Source organism: Musa acuminata, chromosome BXJ2-10 (genome assembly GCF_036884655.1).
Source record: "Musa acuminata AAA Group cultivar baxijiao chromosome BXJ2-10, Cavendish_Baxijiao_AAA, whole genome shotgun sequence".
Classification (NCBI taxonomy): Eukaryota; Viridiplantae; Streptophyta; class Magnoliopsida; order Zingiberales; family Musaceae; genus Musa; species Musa acuminata.
In genome coordinates, this window is record NC_088347.1 from 23,599,099 (window position 1) to 23,625,005 (window position 25,907).

The following is a 25,907-nucleotide window of genomic DNA, read 5'->3' on the forward strand; positions in this document are numbered from 1 at the left end:
ATGAATAGTTTTCAGGAGTTGGTACCAAGGGACAAAAGAGAAGAACTGAAACCCTAGTCTAACAAAAGTAATAGACTTGTGCCAAACCCTAGGCTTGATAAAGGAGCCAACAAAGGAAGGAGAGAGCATCATCGACGTGCCATTTTCTCTGCTGTATCATATAAATGAGAAGGCAATGTTTGGGTACTTATAGCAGGCCAGCTATACGACATGCACTCACTGCCTCATTTCTTTTACTCCTCTCCCTTGGCACTCCAAACACAGCCTAGATGAGAGCCAACATCCCTCTCAGCATCACCGAGTCTCTGCACATGCTCTTGCTGCAGATTTTGATGACCGATGCATGTGAAGAAACTGATGCAAATCCAACTCAGTGATGAAACATCAGCTCTTCAGTTGCTTTCAGAAGTTTGGCATGCTATCCTACACTCTTCCCAGTTGCATTCTATGCAGAATGTTACCTATGTTTGAGGTGACTGAAGAGAAGGAGGAATTGCCAAAGGAAGATTTGTGCACTGCCTTCTTGATTCAGAGTTCTCCTCATACTGTTACACAGCTTCAGGAAGAGGATAGGTTCATATTATGCAATAGAAATCTCTATGTTCTCTTGCAATCTTTTTATCTGTGTGTGCTGCTGGTATCTATCATTCACAAGCATTCATTTCGACATTAAGCACTGCAATACCCACCTTCACTATTTTTAAGAAAATAAATCAGTATATAACACTATTCACTGAAGTCAACTCCTAACTATAATAAAATTGTGTTGTTCCCTGGTCTATATCATGAACTTGGATGGCTAATCCCAATCTCAGTAAACCAGCAGCACCCACATGACATTGTCTGCAGCCAAATTAAGAACTCTCCTCATGGGATGCCATAATAATCTCTCTCTCTCTCTCTCTCTCTCTCTCTCTCTCTCTCTCTCTCTCTCTCTCTCTCTCTCTCTCTCTCTCTCTCTCTAAACAGAAGTGCCTGCCTTCATGTCTGTACTTCCCTTCAGTGCTAAGCAATGGATTAATAATGCAACGTTTCCTCCTTTCACATCCTGAATTGGACCAGATCAGGAGAAATGGTTTTTCTAATTATTTTGACTTTGACCAAATTAGGCGAGACACGAGTCACATGGGCGCGGGTGGGACGCGACCGCCTCCCTCTCCCGCCGCGACATGTTACGAACAGCCTCACATGGGCCCCGCTGCCTAAGAATCTCCGCACATGCACCCGGAACCTGACCCACCCAATAAATTGCCTATTTTACCCGACCCCACAGCCAACGACGCCGCCGACGTCCACCGTGAGCACTGGTGTGAAACGCACCCTCACCTAAGCGAGTACGTCAACATGACCCCGTTTTATCATCGGCTTCCTACTCGCTTGTCGTTTATACCTTTACGTGATTCGAGTCACCAGTGGGGCCTACTTTGTGTTTCCAATTACAAGAACGGTAAAGGCAAGGTAGGATCTAAATGGGTGCCCAAAACATTTTGAATGCTTTCGAGATCCAATTCAGATGACGCAATGCCAAGATTATATATTTAACGTGCATCTCTGCTAGCTTGCTTCGTTTCTTGGTGTTGAAACCAAACAAGAGAGGAAGAAAATTGGAGTGCGAAAGATCGTGGGAGAATGGGGAGTGGATTGGGGTTGGAGGAGACGGAGCTGCGGCTGGGGTTGCCCGGCGGTGGGGGAGGCGAAGCGGAAGCTGGAAAGAACTGTGGGAAGAGGGGGTTTGCCGAGGCTATCGATCTGAAACTTCAGCTTCAGACCCCAGCCGACGCGGAGGAAGCTGCGGTGGAGGCTGCCGAGACAATGAAGCGATCCCTGAGCCATAAGAACGTCGTTTCCTGTGGCAGTGACCCTGAGAAGCCACCTGCTCCCAAGTACGTCTCCCCATTACCTTTCCTGCTGCATGTTCTACGCCTGCAGATATGTTCTTGCTTTCATAAGAGTATTGTGGTTGTTTGTGTTCTTTGTGGTGAACAGACCTATATTTCACGGACAACAAAAAGAATGCTGCAATTTGTGTAGTATTTTTTCCTATGCACTTAATTTCTATTAACGCAGTGCAGAAGCATATTAAATATGTTGTCTTAAGGAATATTTCTCTACAAAGAATATAAATGGCATCCTTTTTCTCTCAATCTTTCTATCACTTGATCCTAAAAAACATGTTGTTACTTGCTTGTGATCAGTCAAATAAGATTTGGAATACAGTACACAATATTCTTTTCCCTTCTTGGTGATCATTTGCATCTGAAAACTTTCTATATACAAAAAGAAATCGTCATCCTTTTAGGTCTTGAGAGATAGGAGACATCATGTTGATCTGTCTACAAATAAAGAAAACAAAAGCAGAACATAGGATGCTATAGGGTGAGAGAATCAACTGCTTGTATCGATCTAAGCAATATGACTACTGATCAATATCGTCACACATGTTCAACCTCAGGGCACAAGTTGTGGGCTGGCCACCAGTCCGATCATTCAGGAAGAACGTTCTCTCTGTCCACTCCGTCAAGGGAGGCAAGGAGGAGGGCGAGAAGTCCGGCACCTCTGCCGCATTCGTGAAGGTTAGCATGGACGGGGCGCCGTACCTACGCAAGGTGGACCTGAAGATGTACAGGAGCTACCATGAGCTGTCCATGGCCTTGCAGAAGATGTTCAGCACCTTCACAGGTGGTAAGCAACAACCAGAGATTAACTATGCAGGCTAATACCTGATCTACGTGCATGCGCTGGTACTGTACCTTTGAGCAATCTCCATCAAGGAATCATGATGTGAGACATACCATGTGACTGCCACTACCATATTGCACCCCAACTTCATGATCGGCAAGTTCGTAGCCATACCAGAACACAGGATTCATGCGAGCCAACTAATTTTTGGTGTGGAATATTTCTGCGTGCATGAGCTTACAGCTCAGTACTGTCTACGGTTTTAAGTCCAGATTACTGCATCAGTAATTAACATAAGCATGTTTTCCATATCAGAAAACAGCAGAATAGCAGCTGTTAAGGGGAAAATGAGCTGCACTCAAATAATTTCTTGTGTGAGCTAACTAAAATTTGGTCTTTTACGACATCAGGAAACTGTGGCTCTCAGGGGATGAGTGGGAGGGATTTCATGAACGAGAGCAAAGTGATGGATCTGCTGAATGGATCTGAGTATGTGCCAACCTATGAAGACAAGGATGGAGACTGGATGCTTGTTGGAGATGTTCCATGGGAGTAAGTTTCCTTGAGAATACTGCCACTGATATCTTCATCTTTATTCATTTGTTCTTGCAAAATTGCATCACTAACTCCATCTCAAACAATCCAGGATGTTCGTGGACTCATGCAAGCGTCTGCGGATAATGAAGGGATCTGAAGCTATTGGACTTGGTCAGTATCTTTACCTATTTATTATTCACCATCAAGAGAAGTGGACATTAATTTCCTCTTCATTTTCATTAGACATACATAGTTTTTGGTAAAAAATAATTGAATTAGTTTTCTTTGGCAAGATACTGCTTTGTTACAATATCCAATTCTCTCCTAATGACAGCACCAAGAGCCATGGAGAAATGCAAGAACAGAAGCTGAACACCTCTTCTTTCTTGTTCAAGTTTTATGTCATCAGCAGGAGCAACAACAAGAAGAAACAACTTGGTGGATTTGTGTCAAGCATGGGGATCTGCATGTGTATTGTGCTTACATATATATTAGATATATATATATATATATATGTTTTTTAGTTACAATTTCCTGTTTGCTTTGTTATCTTTTTGTGTATGGACACAAAGCAATGCTATCTACTTCAAGATTGCTGTGTCTGGGTTGTCTTTCAATGGTGTGTTTAATAAACTGCTCCACAGGTTACTTCTGTGAGTAGTGTATGGGTTTGTTCCTTGAATTGGAGAAGGAACCTGAATGATGAGATTCCTAGTGTCTGCTTCTCCCTTTAAATAATCCACAACCAACTGGAAGAGGGAGCAAAGTCATGTGGATGATGATGGGGCATCTGTTTACTTAGTGCTGGATGCACAGACTACTATTCTTTTAGCTCATATAATTAGTAGTAGTTGGCTATGTTGGTGCCCACTGATTAAGTAATTAGTAGTCTCTGAAAGCAAGAAGATAAACTATCCATCGTTTCAGATCAGGCACAGAAAAGAGATTGATCTGACAAAGGATGCATTCATTACATTGTCCCCAGGGATTAAAGCAGGTGTGGATCCCAACTGGGATAAGTTGACAGCTAAAGCTTAGAGGCCAATAGAGGAGGTGGCACTCATTCTAAAGAAAATAAAATTGTCTATGTTATGTAATAATTATATGCTCGATGACTAGTTTTTTTATGATTGAAAATAAATACTTGAAAAAAGGCGTTGATTTTTCAAAAGAAAGCTTGTGAAGAACAAATTCCAATTGTTCATGAATTGAAGTGGTGTGCTTAGCAGAAAAGGAGAAATAAGTTCAAATTTAGTGGAAAATCCAATCCGAAAGTATAATTTTCATTGATCAAAAGATCATAAACACAATTTATTTTTTCTTTTGAGAATTATGTTAATTATGTTTGTATAAAATCTGACCTCTCACCACACAACATAAATCATGTCGCACAACATGGATTGTCAAATTCAAATCGGCTAAACCGCGTAAATCTTCGAAGCACTTAATACTCTATTTACTACTCTTCGAGCCCATAGAATGTGACGAGTCATACCGTCTTCGCCAACTAAAACATGAACAAAGTGATGCAATTGAGACAGCGATTACTTCAAAACACACGGTTTGCAGTCATAAATCCGGTCAAATCCATGCAGCCCAGAATAGTGTAAAAAAACAATCGTCTTAGCCAATAGATCCGCTTGAGTAATGGGAACAAATTGACTCGTTTGTCAAACGGGTTTCGGTCAAACAGATGTCCCGTTGACTTCTCACACACCTTCAAACCACACGTTTCCGACGACGGTTTGCTTTCGGTCAAACAGATGACCCGTTGGCTTCTCACGCACCTTCAGACCGTAATTTAAATCACGCGGGAAAAGAGAAGGAGAGGCGGAGCCCAAAGAAAGCCTGGGAAACCGCCATGGACGGCGCCTTCTCCTCCCACGAGGAAGCGCACCAAGACATCATCCTCGACTGGGCCTTCTCACCGCCGCCGCCACACTATCCCTTCGACCTCCTCGAACCCATCCCTGTTCCATCGATGCCGGCGAAGCGTCCGCCGCCGTCAGCCTTCGTCGAGTACACAGCGTCGGAAGGCACCGCTCCCTCCTTCCGGTGCTTCGGAGACGTCGACAACATCCACCGGAGAGTGAACCGATTTCTGGGATCCATGGAGATGGCCGTCAGGCCGGGGAACTCCGACGAGAGGGCGGGAACGAGCCGGGGGTTTCGACACATGATGAGGGAGAGGGAGAGAAGGGAGAAGCTGAGCCAGGCTTACGCTGAGCTCCATTCCATGCTCTCGTGCACGTCAAAGGTCCCAATTCCTCTCCCATGTTTCGCAGTGCAAAGCGAGAGTGATTTGGCCATCGCAACGTTGTGATGTGTTTGCAGGGGAACAAGATTTCTATAGTTCAATCGGCAGTGGAGCGGCTGAAGGAGTTGCAGCAGGCGAGGGAGAAGCTACGGAAGCGCGGCAGAGATCTTGAGCTGATGGTATCCGGAAATGTCACGGAAGTGGAGGTCTCCTCGATCAAAGTGGACGTCAAGAACTGTTCGACGTCGATGGATTCTATGATCTCTGTGCTCCGGCGTTTGAAGCACATGGAGTTGAAGGCCACCGCCATCCGGTCCACCTTCTCCAACCGGGATTTATCTGTGGAAGTGGCCATTGATTCAAAGGTACACGCAGTTCTCAAAACCTGGGAAAAGAAAACTAAACTCGTCGAAAATTAATTGCCAAGATATAACAATTATGTCATCCAAGCATCATGTACAGTTCAAACCTTCGTCTTACGAACCTGTCATGCATTCGTATTTTACGGTAGATGTTAAGAATCTGTTAGGGACTTAGAGAATCTTCCACGAGAATTGACTGATTTGTTTGTGTGTGAAAGGTGGCAAAAGACAAGGTGGAAAGAGTCATGAAGACTGCTTTAGCAGAAGAAAGACACTGGTGCCTAACTTGTTCTGTGCAGAATGCATCATGATTCTTGACCTATTTGATTATAATTCTTGCCGGTATCCTTTTTCTTGTTCTTGTAAGGGTCGAGGACAATGACACTTATGGATCTCGTTTAGAAATTATTCTTTTGCAAATGGTGGGTTTTCTGATCTGAAGAACTTTAACGTTCCGATCTAATGATGCAACTCTCATTTTTAGCGTATGATAGAATTTTCTGGCATCAGCATCCATAGGCTATGGGATGGAACTGCAATGGACTCCAAGGTGATGCAGGTGATATGCCCTTAAACTTGCAACAACGTCAGGATAAGATTGATAGCTGCAATCTTTGACTTTTGATCAGCTTATGGGCCCCTCTAAGTTGTTGCTTAAATGAGAAAAATACCTCTTCATTCAGATAAGGATGTCAGGAGGAATCAATGGATTCTGTCTCATATAAAAAGACGAGATCTTGCAGTGGATCAGTAAAACAATCTCTCTATTTATCTGTTCAATTCATGGATCAGCGGTATGATTATTAGGTTAAAAAAGGAATTATCGGAATTTTACTTAAATACATTAACATGATTGTATTAATTATCTTCTTAGTGGAACTTCAATTTTTTTTTAATCTCAGATTTATCAGATTGTTTTTTTAACTCACTTTTTTTACTTCAAAAAACGTCTTAAAGAATTATACCCACATTTACCAAGGAAGCACATAGTCTATCAAACGTGGGCTCCACAAGTTGTGTCCAATTGCTGCACGAGTACACGAGAGGGTGTGGTTTTTTTGTTTTCGTTTGCAAAGGAATCACTAGGCATTGATTTAGACACGGGGGTATATTCAGTATTTTACATAAGAAAAGGGTGAAATAGGAAGATGCAATCAAATGAGGACCTTCTAAATCTAACAAAGATAGGAATCGTTTCAGCAATTTCGATAGATACAGGGGCTAAGTTGCATAAAATTTTCTCGCAAGTTTGGCCCCCTGGGTGGTCCTTTTTCCATCTGGCTTGGAGTATTAAAATGAAAAAAGGGGCGAAGAGGAGAAGATTTCCAGCGCGGTCGTTGTTGTTGTCCTTGCACACCCTCCAATTCCACGGATGGCATGGGAAGACCGACATCACCCACAATCTAGGGTTCTTCGCCAAGGTCAGTTCGCGTATCTCAGCTCCTATCCTCTTGTTTCCTTGCGATGGTGGAATTGATATTTCGCACTGGATTTGTGTTTTGATCATTAAACTATTTAAAAGTGTGTGTTTTGAGCTCGACTCGATGATCAAAATATCATCTTGATGTTCTTTTTTCGGTCTGTTCTTAGAGCTCTTTAGGTGGTTGTTTGTTTGATACGTCGTCATGCCTTCATTTCATTTGAACTATTAGGGTTAAAATCGAAGCTCTTTTTAGGAACGTTTCTGGAATAAATTACTCATTTTTCGTTCTGTCTTGTGGGAAGACCGTCAAAATTTATTCTATTATAACAAATTTTTAGCCTGTAGAATGAATAGTTTGGAGATCTTTTTGACGAAGCAGCATTTGGGACTTTTCAGATGCCCCTGGTGCTTAAAAAGATGGGACTTTTAGGATGATTTGGGAGCTGTGGTTTTGATATGGAGGAGGTGGAGAAAGCTAATAGAGCTGCAGTAGAGAGCTGCCACAGGATCCTGAGCCTTGTCTCCCAGCCTCAAGATCAGGTCCTGTCTCAAGACCTGTTGGTTGAAACAAAGGAAGCTGTTTCAAGATTTAGGAGATTGGTGTCTTTGCTCAGCAACAGTATTGGCCATGGAAGAGTTAGGATGGTGCACAAAGTCCAATACCCTTCCAATCATAAAATCTTCTCAGACAATCATTCAGTATTTCAAATAGGCCTTGCTCCCAACCCACTCCAACTCCTCCCAAGAAATATCATAGACAACAATATACAAGTATTAGATTCAAGTGCTAAAAACCCACTACAAATCACCCAAGGGAGCTTTCTCAAGAGCCAATTTGGGCCACAGGCTGCATCATCAAGTCAGCACCAATTCCTTCAGTGCCAGCAAGAGAATGATCAAAGGTTTCAGCTGCATCATCAGAAGTGTCAGCCTGACATGTTTACGAGGAGCCATAGTGCCATAAATCTCAAATTTGAGAGCTCTAACTGCATACCATCCTTGTCATCGACTAGGTCCTTCTTGTCATCACTGAGTATGGATAGGAGTGTTGCCAGCTTGGATGGGAAGCCATTCCATCCGATTGGTGGACTGGCTGCATCATCCGTGCACCCTCCTCCTAAGAGGAGGTGCATATGTAGAGGGGTGGATGGAGATGGCAAATGTGCAACAAGTCAGCGGTGTCATTGCTCAAAAAGAAGGTGAGATTGTGGATGTTATCTATATTTTGGAACTGATGTCCTTTGTTTCATCATCACTTGTATTATCTGTAGGAAGTTGAGAGTGAAGAGATCCATTAAAGTTCCTGCTATCAGTAATAAACCAGCAGATACTCCTCCTGATGAGTACTCATGGAGGAAATATGGGCAAAAGCCAATCAAGGGCTCTCCTCATCCTAGGTATCGTTTGTCAATTTATCTGAGATTGTACACTTTGTTATTGCTAGATTCTATATATGAGTCTCTGCTTCTGTTGGTTTAATTTATTTGCTTTGTGCAGCACATCTAACAACTAAGTACACCATTGTGATAATTTTCACTGGATTCCAATAGTTCCCTCCCCTACTACCAACTTAGTTATCGCTTGTCAGAACTGATAAATTGAGCTTAAATTAGCTCAAGCATTTTCTTCAAACTCAAATTGTCATTTATGTTCTTTAAGTGTTCAATCAAGCAAATTAGATTATGCTCATGTGCAAAGTATGCACACTCTTTTTTTCTTTTACCAATATTGTTCTCTATGCCATTTTTTGGGGGCAAGAATAGCTTGTTCAGGCTATTATCAGCTTTGTTTTCGCTTCTATTCAGGCAATTCAAGTATGAAACAAGTTGAAAGAGGCAAAGCTTATCTTTTATAAAACTTACTTTTTAATTTCTTTGATTAATTTCTCAACTTGTATTTTACTATCTGAGTATGCCTGGACATCCTAGTCTTGATATTTTTGCTATTGGATTATATCCAAGAAACCATGAATTCATGAAAAATAATGCAGGGGATACTACAAATGTAGCAGCATAAGGGGCTGCCCTGCAAGGAAACAAGTTGAAAGGTGCTTGGAAGACCCGTCTATGCTCATTGTCACTTATGAGGGGGAGCACAACCATGCCGGGTTGCTTACCCAGTCTGCTCAGACATAGAGGCCTGGTGGATTTCATCAAGATCAACCTCTCTGATGATCATCTTGTGTACCATTGCACTTTCTGCGTGATTACACTACCGCCTCCTTAAGCGGTTGACGATGAGCCAGCATCTTTCAGTGAGATGGGAGTTACAAGCAGATTTCCCCGAAGTTCCATGTATAAATGTTACTTAAGCAATACTCAAGAAACGAGAAAGCATGTAATCTGGAAAAGGCCTGAATCTGTCTGATTTGAATAATTATGTGTTCAAAGTAGAATTGAAGAAACAAAGAAAACTTGTAAAGTCAAAGGTGGGCATTTTGCAGGCTTGGAACTTTGTTGCTACAATTCACTTCATTCCATCCTGTCCACTTGGTAGTCCTTCAGTATGGATCATCATGGCATAGCTTGCCTACATGTTGTCCACCAGACCTCTGATATAACCAAGGATAGGTTCTATTTCGGTACTTGTGATTTCTATGTCTAGTGGTCCATGTCTATGATGAAGTGCTTAGTATGCACTCCTGAAACTTCCATGAGATCTCTTTTAATGTTGTTCCTTGGGATGATATGTCTTTCTTGTGTTAGAGCTCTTTATCAGTACCATGAACATGATTCTTATCTGTGAATCTTCTTCCAGTCTTTGCTTTGCTGAATTATGCTGTTAATCCATCCTATCCTGACATGAAAACAAAGCAAAATCACAGGAATCTTGGCTTGCAAAGTCTGGCACCTTTTTCTTATTCCAATTAATGATGGATGAGCACGTAATGTTCTTAATAATCAGGCAGATTAGAAATGGAGACACTAAACGGAGGCTCTCTGCACCCACAGAAAACTTGTTGCCTGTTTGCATCATCACCAACTTTCTTTGATGGACGACATGGAAATTAAGTGATGTCTGATGGATTCTTTTGGGAAAGATGTGAAACTTGTCAGTGTTCTGACATCACTCCTACTGCACTAAGTCTTATGTTGAATGGGTCCGAGTAGCTTTAACATTATTGGAAGAATTAATGATGGTGAAAAGCTTCATAAAATTTCAGATATCGAGTGATAAGGGATCATTTGATCGATCAACTCAGCTCGTAGGCTCGTGAAGAATTATTCGTTTTGAGTGATAAGCGTACCTGCATGGTTTTATTTTTTCGGAATATATAATTTTTTTACGGAAGAGAATACTGATAAAATTATTTAGTCCCACATTGATTGAGGTGTACGAGAACTAAGAGTTTATAAGTCCGTCGGGTATATTGAACTTTACATATTGGATGTCTAGATAATGATTCACGAGAATATTTTTTTTATATTTTAATATTTTTCTCATCAACCGCGACAAAAGGCAGCCACGGCATTATGAGTATCTACTCATTTCATATTCCCAACATAAGTCGCTTACGACTCATCGCGCTGCTGCCATCCTCGTCGTATCTGTCAAAGAGGCGACGCATCCCTTCGCTCCAGTCGGACGCCCCACGAGCCCGCTGTCCATCCAGGAACGAGGAGATGTCACCAATTCCTCCTCTCCCCTTTCTCCTCCTCTTCCTCCTCGTCTCAGCCATTTCCGCTGCCAGTCATGAAGACGCCACGAGGCGGACCATGGAGGAGTTCTCCGGGTACCCGATTCATTCCCACCCTTCCGTCCTCTCTCTTTCCCCGTCGTCCCTCTCGGTGGATGCAGTGGGCTTGCAGAGGCAGGTGCGATTGCCCTACCCTTGAAAAAAAAGAAAGAAACATAACGAAAAAGACGCCTTTTTTTTTGCCCTCTCTGTGTTCTTTTTAAGATGAATGATGTTTCATTTACTTTTCTTTGTTGAGTAAGGTAGGGTTTTTCTTAGTCTCTTTATGTTCTTGGTAGATGAGTGTTGTTTTACTTGTTTTCTCTTTGAAGGCTGGTAGATTTTCCCTGCGCAAAGTGAAAATGAAAATCCTCCTTTTTATTCTCTTTCTGTTCTTGCTAGATGAATGCTGTTTCATTTGCTTTCTTTTCCAAGGCTGGTAGGCATGGCCTGCGCTACGAGGAATAAGTAATTGAAAAATACTCTTTTTAGATGGTGCTTTTTCATTTGTTTCTCCTTTTGTCATTCTCTTTCTGGGATTTTGTGCTTGGGGTTTTAAATTTGCAATATTGGCATCTGGAAGTGTCTGAAGTGAGTTTGTGATGTTCTTGGATGCTGGGGAATTTGCAGATAGATGAATTGGCAGCCTTTTCGGATACACCTAAGCCATCGGTGACTCGCATTTTGTACAGTGAGAAGGATGTGCTTGCTAGAAGGTATCTCTCGAAAACTTGGCAGTTCTCTCTTGTTTCGGAATGGTTAGCATCTGAGTTTGAATTCATTGGTGTGTGGTCTTCCATTATTTGTTGTTTGTTTAACTACTACAATGACATGAGAGCTAGATATATTAAGAATTATGCCTCTTTCGTTCATGATGTCCTTTCCACTTCTAGTTATATACTGTTCAGCTCTTGTATCTGTTTTTTTCTGTTTGAACATTAAATCTCGAGTTCCATTCTACAACTTTCAGTTTTTTGCATGACATCTAAATGAAAGAAAAGCTCTCAAGACATGAAATGTTGAGATTCGTCACTAATGATTTTTTGCTTTTATATATTTTGAATAATAAAAACTTTCTTTCTTTCTCTTTTCTACAGATATCCATGCTCATATGGCTTTCAACTAGAACAGTTGCATTTTAGGGTAGTTTTATACAAACATGCATGAGAGAACACATTCTTTTCTTCTTTTAGTTCTAGTTGTTTTTTACAAAGCCACTTTGAATTTTATGTGCAGCTACATAAAGAGCCTGATGAAAGAAGCTGCTTTATCTGTACGCGAGGATGCTGTGGGCAACATTTTTGGTAGATGGTGAGTTGAAAAAGCATTCGTTTCAGTCATTTATACTGAAGAATTCTTTTTCAGTATATATCAAATTACCAAGAAAATTCTTAGTCTTTGTACTGCCAAAGATTCACTTGAGACCAGGTTTGAGATGTGTTATCAAATCCTGTATCTTTTATTGTTAAGGCATACTGAACAAATAACCTTTTGTTCTATTGAGCTGTTGTTGTTAGGAGTTCTTTGAATTGGAAATGCAAGTTTGACATTCAGGCTTATTCTGCTACTTTAAATCAAAAACAATTTGCCTTCAAAAATTACATTTTTCATATATATATGATCTTTCCTATTGGGCAACTCTCTGGTTTAGTCCTTTATGATAACTTCATCCAATTTTGACAGGAATGGTTACGAGGCAGGACTTCCAGCTGTTGCTACTGGTTCTCACATTGATGCAATTCCATTTTCTGGAAAATATGATGGAGTGGTTGGTGTTTTGGGTTCACTGGAAGCAATAAACACACTGAAAAGGTTTTCAATGTTCCATTCTGTAATATGCTAGAATGTTTTTCTTTCCATTCTTAATGTTCTTAAGAATTGTTTTGCAGATCCAATTTCCAACCAAGGAGATCCCTGGAAGTTATTATGTTCACCTCCGAGGAACCTACACGTTTTGGAATTAGCTGCTTGGGAAGGTCTATACTTTAATATTCTGGGAGTCCAAAGACATTGCCTAGTCATAAAATTATTATGCTCTATGTACTATTCACACTCATTTGATATTGCTTATCTTTACTGGGCAATGTAGCTATTCTGGTTTGGCTTCTTCATGACTTGCATTCATAAGTCAAGCATGCAAAATTTTCGTTTAAGAGATAGTACTTTTCTTTTTATATTGCATTATAAAACTTGCAGCCGATTATTGGCTGGGAGTGAGGCAGCTACAGATGCACTTAAACAAGCAGTTGATGGTCAAAACATCTCTTTCTTTGATGCTGCAAAAAGTGCTGGCTATAATATATGTCAAGAAGACTTGCCAAATGTATCGTTGACAAAAGAGAGCTATTCTGCTTTTCTGGAATTGCACATAGAGCAAGGGCCGATTCTGGAAGAAGAAGGCAGGAGTTTTTGTTTTATTGAGTACATGTTTCTGACATGTTTAAGTCAATCCTTACAATCTATCTTGCTGACCTCAGGTGTTTCAATTGGCATTGTTACTGCAATTGCTGCTCCTGCAAGTATCAAGGTAGACTTTGAAGGAAATGGAGGTCATGCTGGAGCTGTCCTAATGCCAGCAAGGTTTGCATAGGCGACATATTTATGGAACTCTTACTGTCTAATCAATGAACATATATATTTGTGGTTAACTGTTATTTTCTATCCAGGCAGCAGATATACTTAAATTTGCATTAGGAATTAATATACATTGTATTCCATCTGAAATCATTGTTAAATTAATCTGTAATTAATAAATTGCTTATGAATCCGGTTCATCTTCTCTCCATTTGGTGATCACTATGAAACAGGAAAACGATTAGATATTCAAGTACTTTTACATCTCCAAAAACACCTAAAAATTAATCAAAGAATTTATGCTCTTGAGTGACTAACTTCAAGCTCTGGGATAAGTTTGACAGAAGTTTAGACTTCAGTAAATATTTCTTAAGTTATTAGTATGCACATTTGAGTTGTTTAAATATGCCAAGAATGATAATGTATTTTGGTTACTGGTAGCCACACTGGCCAGATTATTTCCTAGCTTAAACTGCTAGTCATAAGCCTCAGATGTACTGATGTCAGAAGAGTCGGTTAATTTGTTGGAATTCCTTCACTTTAGAACTTCATCTTCTGAAAGGCAGTAAAGATTACTTATCATATGGAATAATTTCTTAATTCCAATCTGTTAACAGAAATGATGCAGGATTGGCAGCAGCAGAGTTGGCTCTCGCTGTTGAGAAACATGTTCTAGCATCTGGATCCATCGATACTGTTGGTACTGTAGGTATACACCTTCAGCATGGATACATTTGTCATTCTTCCTTAGTATTATGCATTAATTGCAATGTCATCTTAAGAAGTTATTTTCAGAAATGTAATGTTCTTTAGAATAAGATGGCTTGTCATTGTAATGTTTTCTGTTTCTGCAAGGTATTCTGGAGCTGCACCCTGGAGCTATCAATAGCATTCCGAGCAGATCACATCTAGAGATTGGTATGTCACTCTTGTGACTCATTGCAGACATCTTTTGTTGACAATATTTACAAATATATCTTCTGACTCCCTGGTCTCAATCAAATCAATTTGATGATTTTGGATAATGTCAAACATTTTAGTTGTTTCTTTTTCCTTTGTTTTTGTAAACATATGGAGGAAATATGTTATTTGCAAATAAATGTAAACTGAAATCAGAATATCTGGAATTTTCTGCTTTTCAATCTGCTTTTGGACCACTAATTGAAAGAACTATGCTTTTGTGTTGGCATGCCACCTTGGTTATAGTTTACATGTTTCTTCAGATCATGTTGATGGCATTCCATGTCATCAACTAAGTTATGTTTCTGATATATGCTTACATGGTCATGCTTAAATCCAAAGCTAATCACAATTTTTTTTTCATATTCCATCTTTAACATGCTAAGCTTTGCTGATATGCATTAAAAATCATGTCCCGACATTTTGTACAGACACACGAGACATTGATGAAAAGCGAAGGAATACTGTGATTGAGAAAATTCAACATTCTGCTTCTAAAATTGCTACGGATCGAGGAGTTAAACTATCACAGTTCACAGTAGTTAATCAGGATCCACCTGCGCTTTGTGATAAATCAATAATCGATGCAATGGAAGCTGCTTCACGACAACTGAACCTCAGTCATAAATTAATGATTAGTAGAGCCTATCATGATTCTCTCTTCATGGCCAGGTAAATAAACTGAACCACTGTGAGTACTGAGTAGTCTCTATGTTCCCATGCTTTCCAGTACAAATACATGCTAAAAACTGTGCTATGGCATGAAATGCAGAATATCTCCCATGGGCATGATCTTCATTCCATGCTACAAAGGTATGCACTCCCTAACATCACTTTATGATGTCTCTTTTGTTCAGTATTGCAATAGGAAATGCTGATATTTGATATAAGTACTAAGTTGAAGGTGCAAACATTACACACATAAGAAATATACAGCATAAGGTATTATGTTTTCCTCGATAAGTACTTGTATCCTGCCAATAGCATTTTTCTTTTTCAGAACATTATCGCAGAGTTCTGAACTTGACTTGGTTTACATTCTACTCAAGTTGGAATACTGCATCGTGCATCTAATCATCATCAATGGTTGCGGTTGCAGGTTACAGCCATAAGCCTGAAGAGTATGCATCAATGGAGGACATTGCAAACGGAGTGAAGGTATTAGCTCTTACCCTAGCAAAACTATCCCTAGACTGAACCTTCTACAGAACACCTTCACAGAAGACAACTTGTATAGTGCAGCATTGATGTAAAGACCGAATTTAACGAGTCTGTTGTGTATGCTGCCATGCTTACCGAACCATGTCATTATCCACTAAATTTGGAGAACACAGTTACATGCATCCAATTGGCATGTTAATGCTTGTTGGTTGCGTGCAAGAACTCTGAAAAAACTCGAGGGATATCTATGGATTTCTTCTGGAACAAATCTTATGAGATGCTAGAATTATTTGAGGCCATGCCTTCTCCTTTTCCTTCCATCAGCCGCTTGCAATTTTTTTTTGTTTTTTGTGGTGAGAAAATTTACGCAACTTTGCCCAACCATAGAAAATTTAAGCAACTTCCTTCCATCTGGGGAATTATGCATCTACTTGCAGGAGAAGCTGAAAAAACGAGGGGGATTATGCACAATCAATCTGCAAATATTTAGATAGGTGAAAGAATATAAATGTTTTCCAGTCGGTCGATTCAACATAATTAATTGTTAAAACTTTCCACACGATCAGGTTGGAAATTATGGAATGAATACAAATAAATAAATTCAACAAGACATGGGAGAGCTGCATATATTAGTAAGACTCCTGAATTAACTAGCTGTAGGGTCTTGTGTCGCAAACGTCACTCCATGATAGAGTCGCAGAGCGCTCTGTCGCCATTTTACATCCACCACCACTGACCGTCTCGCCGATAGAGATGGAGAGATTGAGGAGGGCAATGATAGTATTTTCTCAGGTGGTGGTTGACAAGGAGGAGCATGGTGTTGACATCGATGTGGGGGGGGGGGGGGGGGGGCACGTATCTCTGGGTCTATCTGTCCATGATGACGTATCTCTGGGTCTATCTGTCCATGATGACTTTGGTAACGGATTTCGATTTTACGGTGACAGAACACAAACATAGATGCAGAGTAACAAAAGAATCGCTCAACAACTGTATCGACACTAACGATACCGTCGGTTGCCATGATCAACTTGTATGTTAAAATTATTATTTTTTCATTTCTTTTCGTGTATTCATCAATAAAACTGACGAATAAATAAATCTGAATATTTTACTTTTTCAACTAGCTCCTGTTTTCCACTGCACAACAGGATTTGTTTGGTCTCAACAGGAAGAACAGGAGCTTCTTCTGTATCATTGCTTTGTAAAAGAATATTCTTTATCTGGAGCTGCTGCTAAATCTACGTGAATGGATCATGCAGTGGAATTTATGCTAAGATGCAACAAATCTAAATAGCTTGATGGAAGCAAAACCGTTGACACGGCCAGAACAACTACTATTACTAATACCGTAGAGTCATTACAAAGTGTTTCAAGCAAAACATCTACTGCTTCCTTGACATGCTAATTGTAGAGCTGATGGATCAAGTGGAAAATCTGATGGGTATTAGCAACATCAGGTCAACGTCCACCATTTCGAGCGCACCATTTCGATGAGGAATGGCAGTCATAAGTCGAACACTTAATAAGAAGTTGCAACATAAGAAGTTGATTGATGCCAGAATAGCTACATACTAGTTTGCTTCCTCTTCCGAGCCCTTCAGGTACAGAGGCTCCGTGCCATCTCCGTTTTGCCTCCCTGAGTTGTTCCCACGTCCTTCAGTCGTTAATGCAATCCCAGTTTCTTGCTTCGCTGAACTGCTGCGGCCGAAGTCGGAGAACACTCCAGCTGCTGGTGGCCCGTTACCTCCTACACTGGCCTCGCCGTGAAGCATGTTGAACCCGCTGTTCCCTCCAGGGCTCACTCCAAGCTGGGTATGCAGTGCTGCCTGCTGCTGCTGCTGTAAGGCGGATATCGGCGATTGCGCATACAGCATTGATGATCGTGCAGCCATAAGTGACTGAGGTGTCATCTGCTGGGCTTGCTGGTATTGAACATGGCGAGGGGCTGATTGCATGACAGTACTTGGGGGAAACTGTTGGCATTAAAGATAAATGATGAGATTCGTAATCCAAACTGATCTGGCTTAAAGGCTAAAATGAAACTGTTTTAGTGAATTCTGATTACAAGTTTCCTAGGATGGTTTTTCCTCATCCGAGAAACCAGCTATATGTCAAAGAACGAAAAACAAGAGGGTAATAACTTCTAAAGATTACCTTCATTAAGGGTAGGTAAGCTAGTATAACATGAGCTACAAATTACAATATCATCCAAGATTAATCTGATTTTGCTTGTTTTTTCAGTCTGAGCCAGAAATCAGCAGGAATAGTAGAAACAATAACCCAATTATCTGACTTTGACAAATTCTAGCAGATTTGATGGCTTTAAAATAAGGGAAAAAATGTGCAGCAGAAAGAAAAAGAAGAGAGGGAAGACAAAAGAACACACAACTACGAATAGAGTAGGACATGCTATTACTATTGCAGTTGCTATATGATGCAACCCTTGTATTTGTTATTTACCAATATTGTTGGATACTCATCTAAACCAGATTGACTGCAGTCTCCAGCAATGATAGACTACAAGAAGCAAGCTTCCCAAGTTGGGAGTTCAGCAAGGTGGTTCTTTGGGAGTCGACTACTGTTTCATACAGGAAGGGGTTAGGTTAGAGACCTTTCAGTTCATTGGTATATAATGGGCACTCTTTGGTTCTGAGTCATTGGATCCGAATCACACAACTGATCCGAGCACAAGGGTTGTCAACGGTTGGAATTTTATTAATGGCTGAAATCCATAAGGAATTGTCTTTTGAATACATTTATACACAACATTTTCTTCACCGGCCTCTTAAAAAGCTGAACACCATCAAAATTCAGCACAGCAAAAAAAAATACAAGAATGTTTGCACACACCACTCGTTACATACTATCCCTGCACCTTTTGCTGTCTCGATGAATACAAGTCCAAGTGCACAGGGATGTACAGAAGCTTAAAAATGGTGTTGCACAGGCAACACTGCATGTGGCATTCCTGTGGCTGACCCTAGGCTGAAACATCCTCCGTACACAGTAAAAAAAATCTTATGCTAATTTCTAACCGCAAAGCATGGAGGAAGAAACAATTCAATTGGACCAATGTATAGTTTTAAAAAGTAACTATCAAGTGGGCCGCTTTTCTTCAAAGAAATACAAGGATCAAAGTTGAATCAAACAAAACAATATTTTTGGACTTTATCTCTTAATTTATTAGGTGGCCAAAGAAATGGTTTAGCTGAGAATTGAGAAATTTATACAATAGAACATCGATTTTCTTGCAAAAGACAAGACATTAACACTCATCAGAAAGAAATGAGACATCAAACCAACAATTTCATCAAAATTTTACCAAAGATTCTAATGGTTCTATTCTGTGGTATCCACAAAGGTTGGAAAGAAGAAATCCAGAATAAAATGTTAGCCTTACCTGGGCAATGGTAGGAACTTGTTGTTGGCTATCAGCAATGGCAGCAAGGTACATGAGATTTCTTTGAAGCTTGGCTTGATTCCTGTGGTAGCCGATAGAGTCTAAGAGCTTTCACGATTATGATTCACAAATGTGCATATAAGATTTATTTACCAAGCAATGAAGGACTACAATTTTGATACTATATCACTAGATTTTAACATGAAAATACCACAATGACCATCTCTAGTGCATACAAATCGGATTATACTTACTCAGCACATTCATCAGCTTTCCCTGCATTTTGGTTGTCCAAAATAGCCAGAATCAACTGCTTATTCTCATCCAAGTACTGCAATTTGAAGAGGTACTAGCACATCAAGATTTAATAGCTGTTTAATGCCACAGATACAACAATAAATCACTAGGATTGAACTATTTTGGTTTTGCTACATGGACTTTTCCCGCTATTAACATCTGTTGAAGGCAATATCAATTGAAAAAAGAAAGTAAAATAAGGTGACAAAAAGGCTATTGTTATCGTCGGAAAATAACTTCAAATTAAAACCATATAGAAAGTCAGCTCCAATGAATACACATCCAGATGACCAATGGTCTCAGGGGGTGGAGCCAAGTAAGAAGAAAGGGGGACCATGCCCCCTCCTATGATCATATACTGCCTCTTTATTTGTGAGTGGTTCTCTGTTATTTCCAATTAACAGAACCCCCTTCATTTAGTGATGAAACAATGGTCGCCCTGTTTTCCTGTTTAATTCAAAAGACATATCTAGCAAAAGCTAAGTAAAGCATGGCTTGTTAGCAAAACACTAAAAAATGGCTTTACTTGAATGAACTACCTAATACTTAAATAGGTAATTAAGGTAGATACAGGTAGGAGTTTATGATGTTTCAAGGTTACTCTAAATTGAATAGATGATGTTATGTGTGTATTTATACACATATTCACATGCATATGCTATATATTTCTATATTATACAATTTACTTTACATTTTTTATATCCTTTTAGGAATATATCATATTTTTCAGCTTTTCTGCCTTTTTAAGTTGACCTTCTTATCAACTGTATGTTGGACAGTGATCATTGCAATCATCTTATAGAGAGTTTTTAATAGGCATTCAAAAAGGATAAAAATGATATTTCCATTCCTGAACAAAATAAAACTAAATAGCTTAGAAGGATATATTGGTGTCTTAACACCGTCTAATTTATTTTCAAAAATAACATATGAATGTGCAATAAAAGAATCTTGGCCTCATCCTCTGTTAAGGCTATCAAATTGATCGATGTCAAGAATATAGAAAGAATAACCCAAACCATTTCTTGACTAGCACGCGTTACTTTATATTAAAATAAAAAAGAAATAAAATAAACCTAGTTGATGGCTCTAGTTGATGATAAACCTAACACATAAACCTATCAAGATATCAGCAATGGCTCTTGTTGATGATTTGCACCAATTAAATAAATCCAAAATATAAAGGGCTTGGAAGAGACCTATATGTTTAATGAACAGGTAAAATTTCCTTTTGCAAAAAAAAAAAGGGTAAAATTGTGCAGAAATAGCTGAAACCACTTAAATTGCCACGAATGGCCAAAACTGAATTAACCTCTGGCAAGTCAGAAACCAAAACTAAAGCCAAAACCAGCACAACATACTTGGATAAGACTTACAAAGAAAGACCTTAATTGACGCACTGATAGAAACTGAATAATTCTGAACATACAGGCTCATATTTAAAGTTCTTGACATAACTAAATTTCCTCTTGCATATCTGAACTCAATGGAATTGTAGGCAATAATCATTTTATCGATAACTATAAAAGGTTCAAGCGATGTAACTTTTCCAAGATTGAGTTCAATGTCACACCAGGGGAGTGGATCAACATGTGCATGTCAATGATTAAGTGCCAATTTCAACAATATGTATGGATGAAAGGTTGATCCAACAACCCATGATAACCAAATGTCTGTTCTTGTATGTTAGTGATATGCATAATGAGTCAAAGTATAAACTACACATTAAAATACATCGAAGGCGTTACCTACGAGATGTAATCTTTATAGTTCAATGATGTATCCAATCAATATGATAAAGGATGGAAGTCCTCCTATTCTTATTGACCATCCTCTCGCTCATCATATTAACAAACTTTGTTAATATGAAGAATAAACTAGCATTCTTGATTGCATATACAGAACTAACACCAGCCTCCCCTATATATAATCTAAAAGATGGCCAGAGGGAAGGGGGGAACCAGGGCAAATTGCCACACTGGTTTGGCCAAAGGGTGTATCACATAGAACCCACCTGTCCTATTGCTTCAGCAAATGCAACCTTTCCTTTGGGCAATGTGAGCATGTGGGACCTCACTCCATCCTCTTTTATCTTTCATCAGTTTTCGTTTTATATGAAGCACCTGCTCAATTCATCTTCCACTAGTTGGTGCGTGGGTTCCACCTCTTCTTCCATCAGTTTGACCCCTTCACTTGGGCAATTTGTACATCCGTGATCCCACCTCACATTTGCATTGCAAGCATGGGTCCCCAATTCATCACCTCATCTTCTATTAGGCTGTCTGAAGGACCTAACTCAATTTTGTTAAATTTACAAAAGTAATCCTTAAATCAATACTGAACCATAAACCACGCAGAAGCAAACAAATTTATGAACCTTTGAACAAGATTAATTTTTATTCTCATTAGTTATCAACATTTAAGATTGCATCTCTCTTTTCGTTATCGCATAAGATAATCTATATACTGCAGATCCTGGTTCTTTCCCTGTAATAGATAATGTATAATACTTATGATATTATCCTCTACAGCTAAATTAATATTTGCTTCCGTCACCCTCTTCACCCAAGTTTGAAATAGGACTAGAAGGCAAGAAGATGAAGAAAAATTAATGAGAGCGAAAGAGTGCAAGAAGCAAGATTGTGACATAGAAAACAATTAGGTGCAGGTCACAAAGCATGTACAAAGGATATGGAGAAGACAAGACAATGTTCAAGATTCAGATTATCTATATATACCTCATACAGAATCATAGGTCTCAGGTACTGATTACCAGGAAAAGGCAGAATCGACCGAAAAATCAAGGCTGAGAAATTAACAGACACAAAAAGATTAATCAAGTTTATAAAGAATAATGGGGAAAAGGAATATCGAATGATGAACCACCAAACAAGCATGGACTTAGGGTATGGGATAAACAACAAGGACCCACTTGAAAATGGGACATCCAACAAGCATATATGGCATATAGGATTATAAAAGAAATCACATTCATCCACAAAAAACTAATACTAATGATACTCTATTTCTTGAATATGTCAACTCCGGACGTCCATAAATCACACCAACTCTCCACCATCAAACACAAATAACAAAAACCAGATGAAAGAATCTGTAAGACAATAAGGATCAACACAGGAAAATGAAACGAGAAGGATTAGCAAGGGCAACAGTCAGTAAGCCATCAAATAAACCCTGCACAAAAGGTACTCAAAGAAGCACAAGAAACCCATATAAACTCTACAACCGACAAGAAGCCTGAACAACAAGAATGAGAACGACATTTGGTTGCCTAGAATAGATTCAACATTGAAATGCAGCAGAACAAGACAGCTCAGCCAAGAAACCAAAAGGAAGAGAAAGCCATTCCCCTGTTCACGATGAAAGACTAAAACTTTCTGGCTAAACGTTGCTCAAAACACCCACGAATTCCGTTCCAACGCCTAAATAGACACGCTAAGCCATGCAACCAAGAAAAGTCACACCATTCTCTCAATGCAACATAGAACATTAAAGTGACGAGCTTGTTGCCCAAAACCAGCTCAAGAATCCAAAAGAAAGATTAAAAACATAAAAGAAACCTTTTATCTCCAAGTAGACCCTCAAAGAACCATAAGCCCAACCAGGAAACCAAGAAGTCCGACGAGAAAAAGAGAAACAAGAACCAGATTAACAACTACTATACTGAGAAACCAAGGCAGAGGAGCTAAGAGGTAGATGAACTAAGGAACGGGTGACAAAGAACGCTTGGTAGAGGAGGAGGAACAGGGGGGACGGAAGGAGCACCTGCTGGATGATATCAGTAGTGACTTGATTTGGGGAGGCATAGGCTGCCATCATGGGCTGCATCTGCATGAGGTGCTGCTGCATCTCGCTCAGGCCACTCTTCCTTCAAGGGAGTTCCAGACTTCCTCCTCTTTTTGGCTGATGTATGCGAGCGAGAGAGAGAGAGAGAGAGAGAGAGACAGAAACAGGAAATAAGAGGGCAGGTGGTGAGTTCTTGGGCTTTGGGTTTCTTGGAGCTGTTCCCCCTTTCACAAGTTCCACTCACCACTTTTGGGCTGCACCCTTTCCTCTCCTCTCCTAACCCAAACTTGCAATAAACTCCTTTAACATGGACTAAATATTATATGCTTATTTTTGTTGAATCCTAAATTATTATATGATCATAAACGAATCTTGCTAACATTCATCGAATTTTAAGCGTATTTTAATGATTGATAGACTCAGACAGATCAAGTGGTTCAGGATGTATCGGTGCCTGTGTGTTACAAGGTCATCATGCATGTACATATGCGAGACAGAGGTGGGCGGTGACGGCACCGGCGATGACGGGAATAAGATGCTCTCCAGGCAGCTAAGTATAAGATAGCTTAATAACATTAAATAAAGGGAGATCAGAGAATCAATTAAGACAATCTTATTTTTTTTATTAATAAAAAGATTATTTCTATCACTGAAATCCTATTGAATGTGTCACTAATCATTATCTGAATAAGAAATTATCAGCTACGAACCCAAAAACCTCCGAACCATACGGTCGTTGGGTCAGTCGGACCGGCAGCCGAACCGGCCGGTCGGAATTCTTGCTCTGATGGATTCCAACACTTGGTTGCTTATTTATGATCTATGTGTTTTGGATGCAATGCAATGACTATTTCAACTCGAAGGAGATGTGGCAGTGACTTAGACCAGTACTGCTCGCTTCAATTTTGTGTGCTTAGGCTATGTTTGGGTGTGGTCCTGTGTCCTTCACAATCCAAGAACAAAAGCTACAGATACTCTGTCCTCCACAATGTTGGAGATAAGGTCGCAAATTGCCAGTGATATACTATATATCAGCAGATTAATGTATAAACCATATCATCGATGATGTTTTACATCATATGATGGTATAGGACTGAAGAAAATACATATCTCCACTGAAAAGGCAAGAGTGATAGATGCATGTTGTGGATCATAAATTAACAAACAGCAGAGGGACATGTTTGATGCAGATGGTGCTCAGATGTTTAATGATTCTGCAGAGATGGATCTAAAATTGGTCACAAGAGCTTGTCCTTTTTTTCCTTGCTTTATTTACATGTCACCTTCACATCACTCGAGTGAGACAGGTGAAAGTAAAAGATGAGGGGAAAAGTAAAAGAGATAGGATTGGAATCTTTCAACCCAATGCCTGCAAACCAATGTCTGCATGCAACTATGACATGTCCTTAGCCTGGACTAGTCACTGATAGCAGCATCTTTTACTGCCTCCCCTCTCTCTCTCTTCCTTGTATCTCGCATGCTCTCTTTTTACTGCAGTAAAATGGTGTAGTTGATTTCTAGCACAAGATATTTGTATTCAAGTGCTGATTTCATGGCTTATATGTTACAGTGATTAGTTCTTATTGATCTGCATTTGCCTTTTGGAGTCATAGGGGCCAATATTCCTTCTGCTCCGTGTAAAAGAGGTTTCCTTAGCAAAATCTTCAACATATGTTACTTGCATTTGAAGTTAGGACACAAAAGTCCAAAATGGTGTGTAATTGTAATGCATTTTCAAGTTAATATCTTCAGATATCTCACAAAAATTTCAACAGGCTATTCATGTTACTGAGCTTTCCAAATGAGTCATTCAAACTCAAAGACTTTTACTAAGAAATTGTAGTGTGAATGAAAACTCTTATCATCACAAGTTATTATGAACATATGACCAGTCCTTGGCAGCCACCTGACACCTTCCACTAGTCATAAACTTTATTCTTTGAGTCAACTCAAAAGCTGACTTTTGGTTTTATCATCTGAACTAAGTAGCAAATAATTTCAGTTCATACTGAAGCAGGTCAGAATTGTTCTCATTTCTTTTCTTCACTGCTGATTCTGCTCATGGAAATTGATGACTTGGTTATTCTAGCTACATGAATTCTTGATTTACTGAAATTAACCAGTGGATAAGATAAGTTCCTGCCTATGAAATGCTAATAAACTTCACTCGTGCACATAAACCTAGTGGTTCTCAGCACAATTTAGCATGATAACTGTAACAATGAATGCAAGTGATAATAAATGACTTCTGAGAATGTAGAACAGAAAAGAACAATTGCCAAAGGTAGAGCTTGCAAGAGCTGAATCAAGAACTTGGATCATATGCCATACCGTCAAATTCACACACAGTTGTTCGGCAAGGATGATCCTTCACGTTTTATCAGGTTTCCCACAATCCAACTTCTCGTTCAACAAAAGATGACACAATGTTCCTATGTTTGAGAATGGTCAGTGTCGGAATTCTAGGTCCAAGTATCAACTTGGAAACTTAAATGGTCTTCCAAGTGCCATTCTAAGTCCAAGAGGAAGACCAGTTTAATTCAGGCAAAGCAGAGAGTTCATTACCTCGCTGCTTCCTCAATGGAAGTAAAAGTGACGGGTCAAATACTTCGGGAGGTTTGGACTGCGCACCAGGAGCAACTTCTATATATACACATCTCCTTCCTTGCTCATCTATGCAATCAAGTTTCCTCATTCGCCCCATTTCATCAGCAATGAGTTCTTTTAGCAGCAGAAACCTGTTCAAAGCAATAGCCATGATCTGCTTGCTG

The 25,907-nt window shown here is 39.7% G+C and overlaps 5 protein-coding genes across 7 annotated transcripts; 4 read left to right on the forward strand and 1 right to left on the reverse strand.

The window, feature by feature from the left end:
- The first annotated feature begins 1,576 nt into the window (after positions 1-1,576).
- On the forward strand, positions 1,577-3,818 carry LOC135625960 (auxin-responsive protein IAA30-like). Of its 2 annotated transcripts, none has more exons than XM_065131121.1 (5): positions 1,577-1,883; positions 2,453-2,679; positions 3,090-3,231; positions 3,326-3,387; positions 3,551-3,818. In XM_065131121.1, exons 1-5 carry the CDS (start codon positions 1,630-1,632, stop codon positions 3,586-3,588), a joined length of 723 nt encoding a protein of 240 aa, XP_064987193.1. In that variant the 5' UTR covers positions 1,577-1,629; the 3' UTR covers positions 3,589-3,818. The 2 variants fall into 2 exon arrangements, with proteins under 2 accessions (XP_064987193.1, XP_064987192.1); XM_065131120.1 differs by having other exon boundaries at positions 1,578-1,883; positions 2,453-2,682.
- A 1,223-nt stretch (positions 3,819-5,041) lies between these two features.
- Positions 5,042-6,409, forward strand: LOC104000552 (transcription factor BHLH148-like). The gene is made up of 5 exons (XM_065130760.1): positions 5,042-5,473; positions 5,551-5,838; positions 6,054-6,112; positions 6,203-6,257; positions 6,320-6,409. Exons 1-5 carry the CDS (start codon positions 5,078-5,080, stop codon positions 6,407-6,409), a joined length of 888 nt encoding a protein of 295 aa, XP_064986832.1. The 5' UTR covers positions 5,042-5,077.
- Positions 6,410-7,098: 689 nt separating this feature from the next.
- LOC135624567 (protein WRKY1-like) lies at positions 7,099-9,998 on the forward strand. Its single transcript, XM_065128311.1, has 4 exons — positions 7,099-7,256; positions 7,655-8,457; positions 8,530-8,655; positions 9,249-9,998. The coding sequence occupies exons 2-4, from the start codon at positions 7,715-7,717 to the stop codon at positions 9,391-9,393; spliced, it is 1,014 nt and encodes a 337-aa protein (XP_064984383.1). The 5' UTR covers positions 7,099-7,256; positions 7,655-7,714; the 3' UTR covers positions 9,394-9,998.
- A 763-nt stretch (positions 9,999-10,761) lies between these two features.
- On the forward strand, positions 10,762-15,923 carry LOC104000367 (ureidoglycolate hydrolase). Its single transcript, XM_009422391.3, has 12 exons — positions 10,762-11,073; positions 11,565-11,650; positions 12,171-12,245; positions 12,618-12,746; positions 12,824-12,910; positions 13,131-13,333; positions 13,412-13,514; positions 14,126-14,217; positions 14,364-14,426; positions 14,900-15,140; positions 15,241-15,281; positions 15,568-15,923. Exons 1-12 carry the CDS (start codon positions 10,882-10,884, stop codon positions 15,663-15,665), a joined length of 1,410 nt encoding a protein of 469 aa, XP_009420666.2. The 5' UTR covers positions 10,762-10,881; the 3' UTR covers positions 15,666-15,923.
- Positions 15,924-16,933: 1,010 nt separating this feature from the next.
- LOC104000366 (GRF-interacting factor 1) lies at positions 16,934-23,299 on the reverse strand. 2 transcript variants are annotated; one of them, XM_065128312.1, is made up of 5 exons: positions 23,116-23,191; positions 22,068-22,135; positions 19,287-19,363; positions 19,033-19,114; positions 16,934-17,605 (listed from the first exon to the last, which is right to left on the reverse strand). In XM_065128312.1, the coding sequence occupies exons 2-5, from the start codon at positions 22,080-22,082 to the stop codon at positions 17,204-17,206; spliced, it is 576 nt and encodes a 191-aa protein (XP_064984384.1). In that variant the 5' UTR covers positions 22,083-22,135; positions 23,116-23,191; the 3' UTR covers positions 16,934-17,203. The 2 variants fall into 2 exon arrangements, with proteins under 2 accessions (XP_064984384.1, XP_009420664.2); XM_009422389.3 differs by lacking the exon at positions 22,068-22,135 and having other exon boundaries at positions 23,116-23,299.
- Positions 23,300-25,907: the final 2,608 nt, after the last annotated feature.

What these genes read in the sequence shown, in the direction of transcription:
- LOC135625960 (XM_065131120.1), top strand. Translation starts at nt 1,630, where the DNA reads ATGGGGAGTGGATTGGGGTTGGAGGAGACGGAGCTGCGGCTGGGGTTG. An exon ending in GTTGGAGATGTTCCATGGGA is followed by an intron (nt 3,232 to 3,325) that starts GTAAGTTTCCTT and finishes CAAACAATCCAG; the next exon opens with GATGTTCGTGGACTCATGCA. An exon ending in ATCTGAAGCTATTGGACTTG is followed by an intron (nt 3,388 to 3,550) that starts GTCAGTATCTTT and finishes TCCTAATGACAG; the next exon opens with CACCAAGAGCCATGGAGAAA.
- LOC104000552 (XM_065130760.1), top strand. Translation starts at nt 5,078, where the DNA reads ATGGACGGCGCCTTCTCCTCCCACGAGGAAGCGCACCAAGACATCATC. An exon ending in TGCTCTCGTGCACGTCAAAG is followed by an intron (nt 5,474 to 5,550) that starts GTCCCAATTCCT and finishes ATGTGTTTGCAG; the next exon opens with GGGAACAAGATTTCTATAGT. An exon ending in AAATTATTCTTTTGCAAATG is followed by an intron (nt 6,258 to 6,319) that starts GTGGGTTTTCTG and finishes TCTCATTTTTAG; the next exon opens with CGTATGATAGAATTTTCTGG.
- LOC135624567 (XM_065128311.1), top strand. Translation starts at nt 7,715, where the DNA reads ATGGAGGAGGTGGAGAAAGCTAATAGAGCTGCAGTAGAGAGCTGCCAC. An exon ending in TGTCATTGCTCAAAAAGAAG is followed by an intron (nt 8,458 to 8,529) that starts GTGAGATTGTGG and finishes TATTATCTGTAG; the next exon opens with GAAGTTGAGAGTGAAGAGAT. An exon ending in AAGGGCTCTCCTCATCCTAG is followed by an intron (nt 8,656 to 9,248) that starts GTATCGTTTGTC and finishes AAAATAATGCAG; the next exon opens with GGGATACTACAAATGTAGCA.
- LOC104000367 (XM_009422391.3), top strand. Translation starts at nt 10,882, where the DNA reads ATGTCACCAATTCCTCCTCTCCCCTTTCTCCTCCTCTTCCTCCTCGTC. An exon ending in GGCAACATTTTTGGTAGATG is followed by an intron (nt 12,246 to 12,617) that starts GTGAGTTGAAAA and finishes CAATTTTGACAG; the next exon opens with GAATGGTTACGAGGCAGGAC. An exon ending in CTTCATTCCATGCTACAAAG is followed by an intron (nt 15,282 to 15,567) that starts GTATGCACTCCC and finishes TTGCGGTTGCAG; the next exon opens with GTTACAGCCATAAGCCTGAA.
- LOC104000366 (XM_009422389.3), bottom strand. Translation starts at nt 23,199, where the DNA reads ATGCAGCAGCACCTCATGCAGATGCAGCCCATGATGGCAGCCTATGCC. An exon ending in CTACTGATATCATCCAGCAG is followed by an intron (nt 19,364 to 23,115) that starts GTGCTCCTTCCG and finishes TTCAAATTGCAG; the next exon opens with TACTTGGATGAGAATAAGCA. An exon ending in AAAGCTGATGAATGTGCTGA is followed by an intron (nt 19,115 to 19,286) that starts GTAAGTATAATC and finishes CGGCTACCACAG; the next exon opens with GAATCAAGCCAAGCTTCAAA.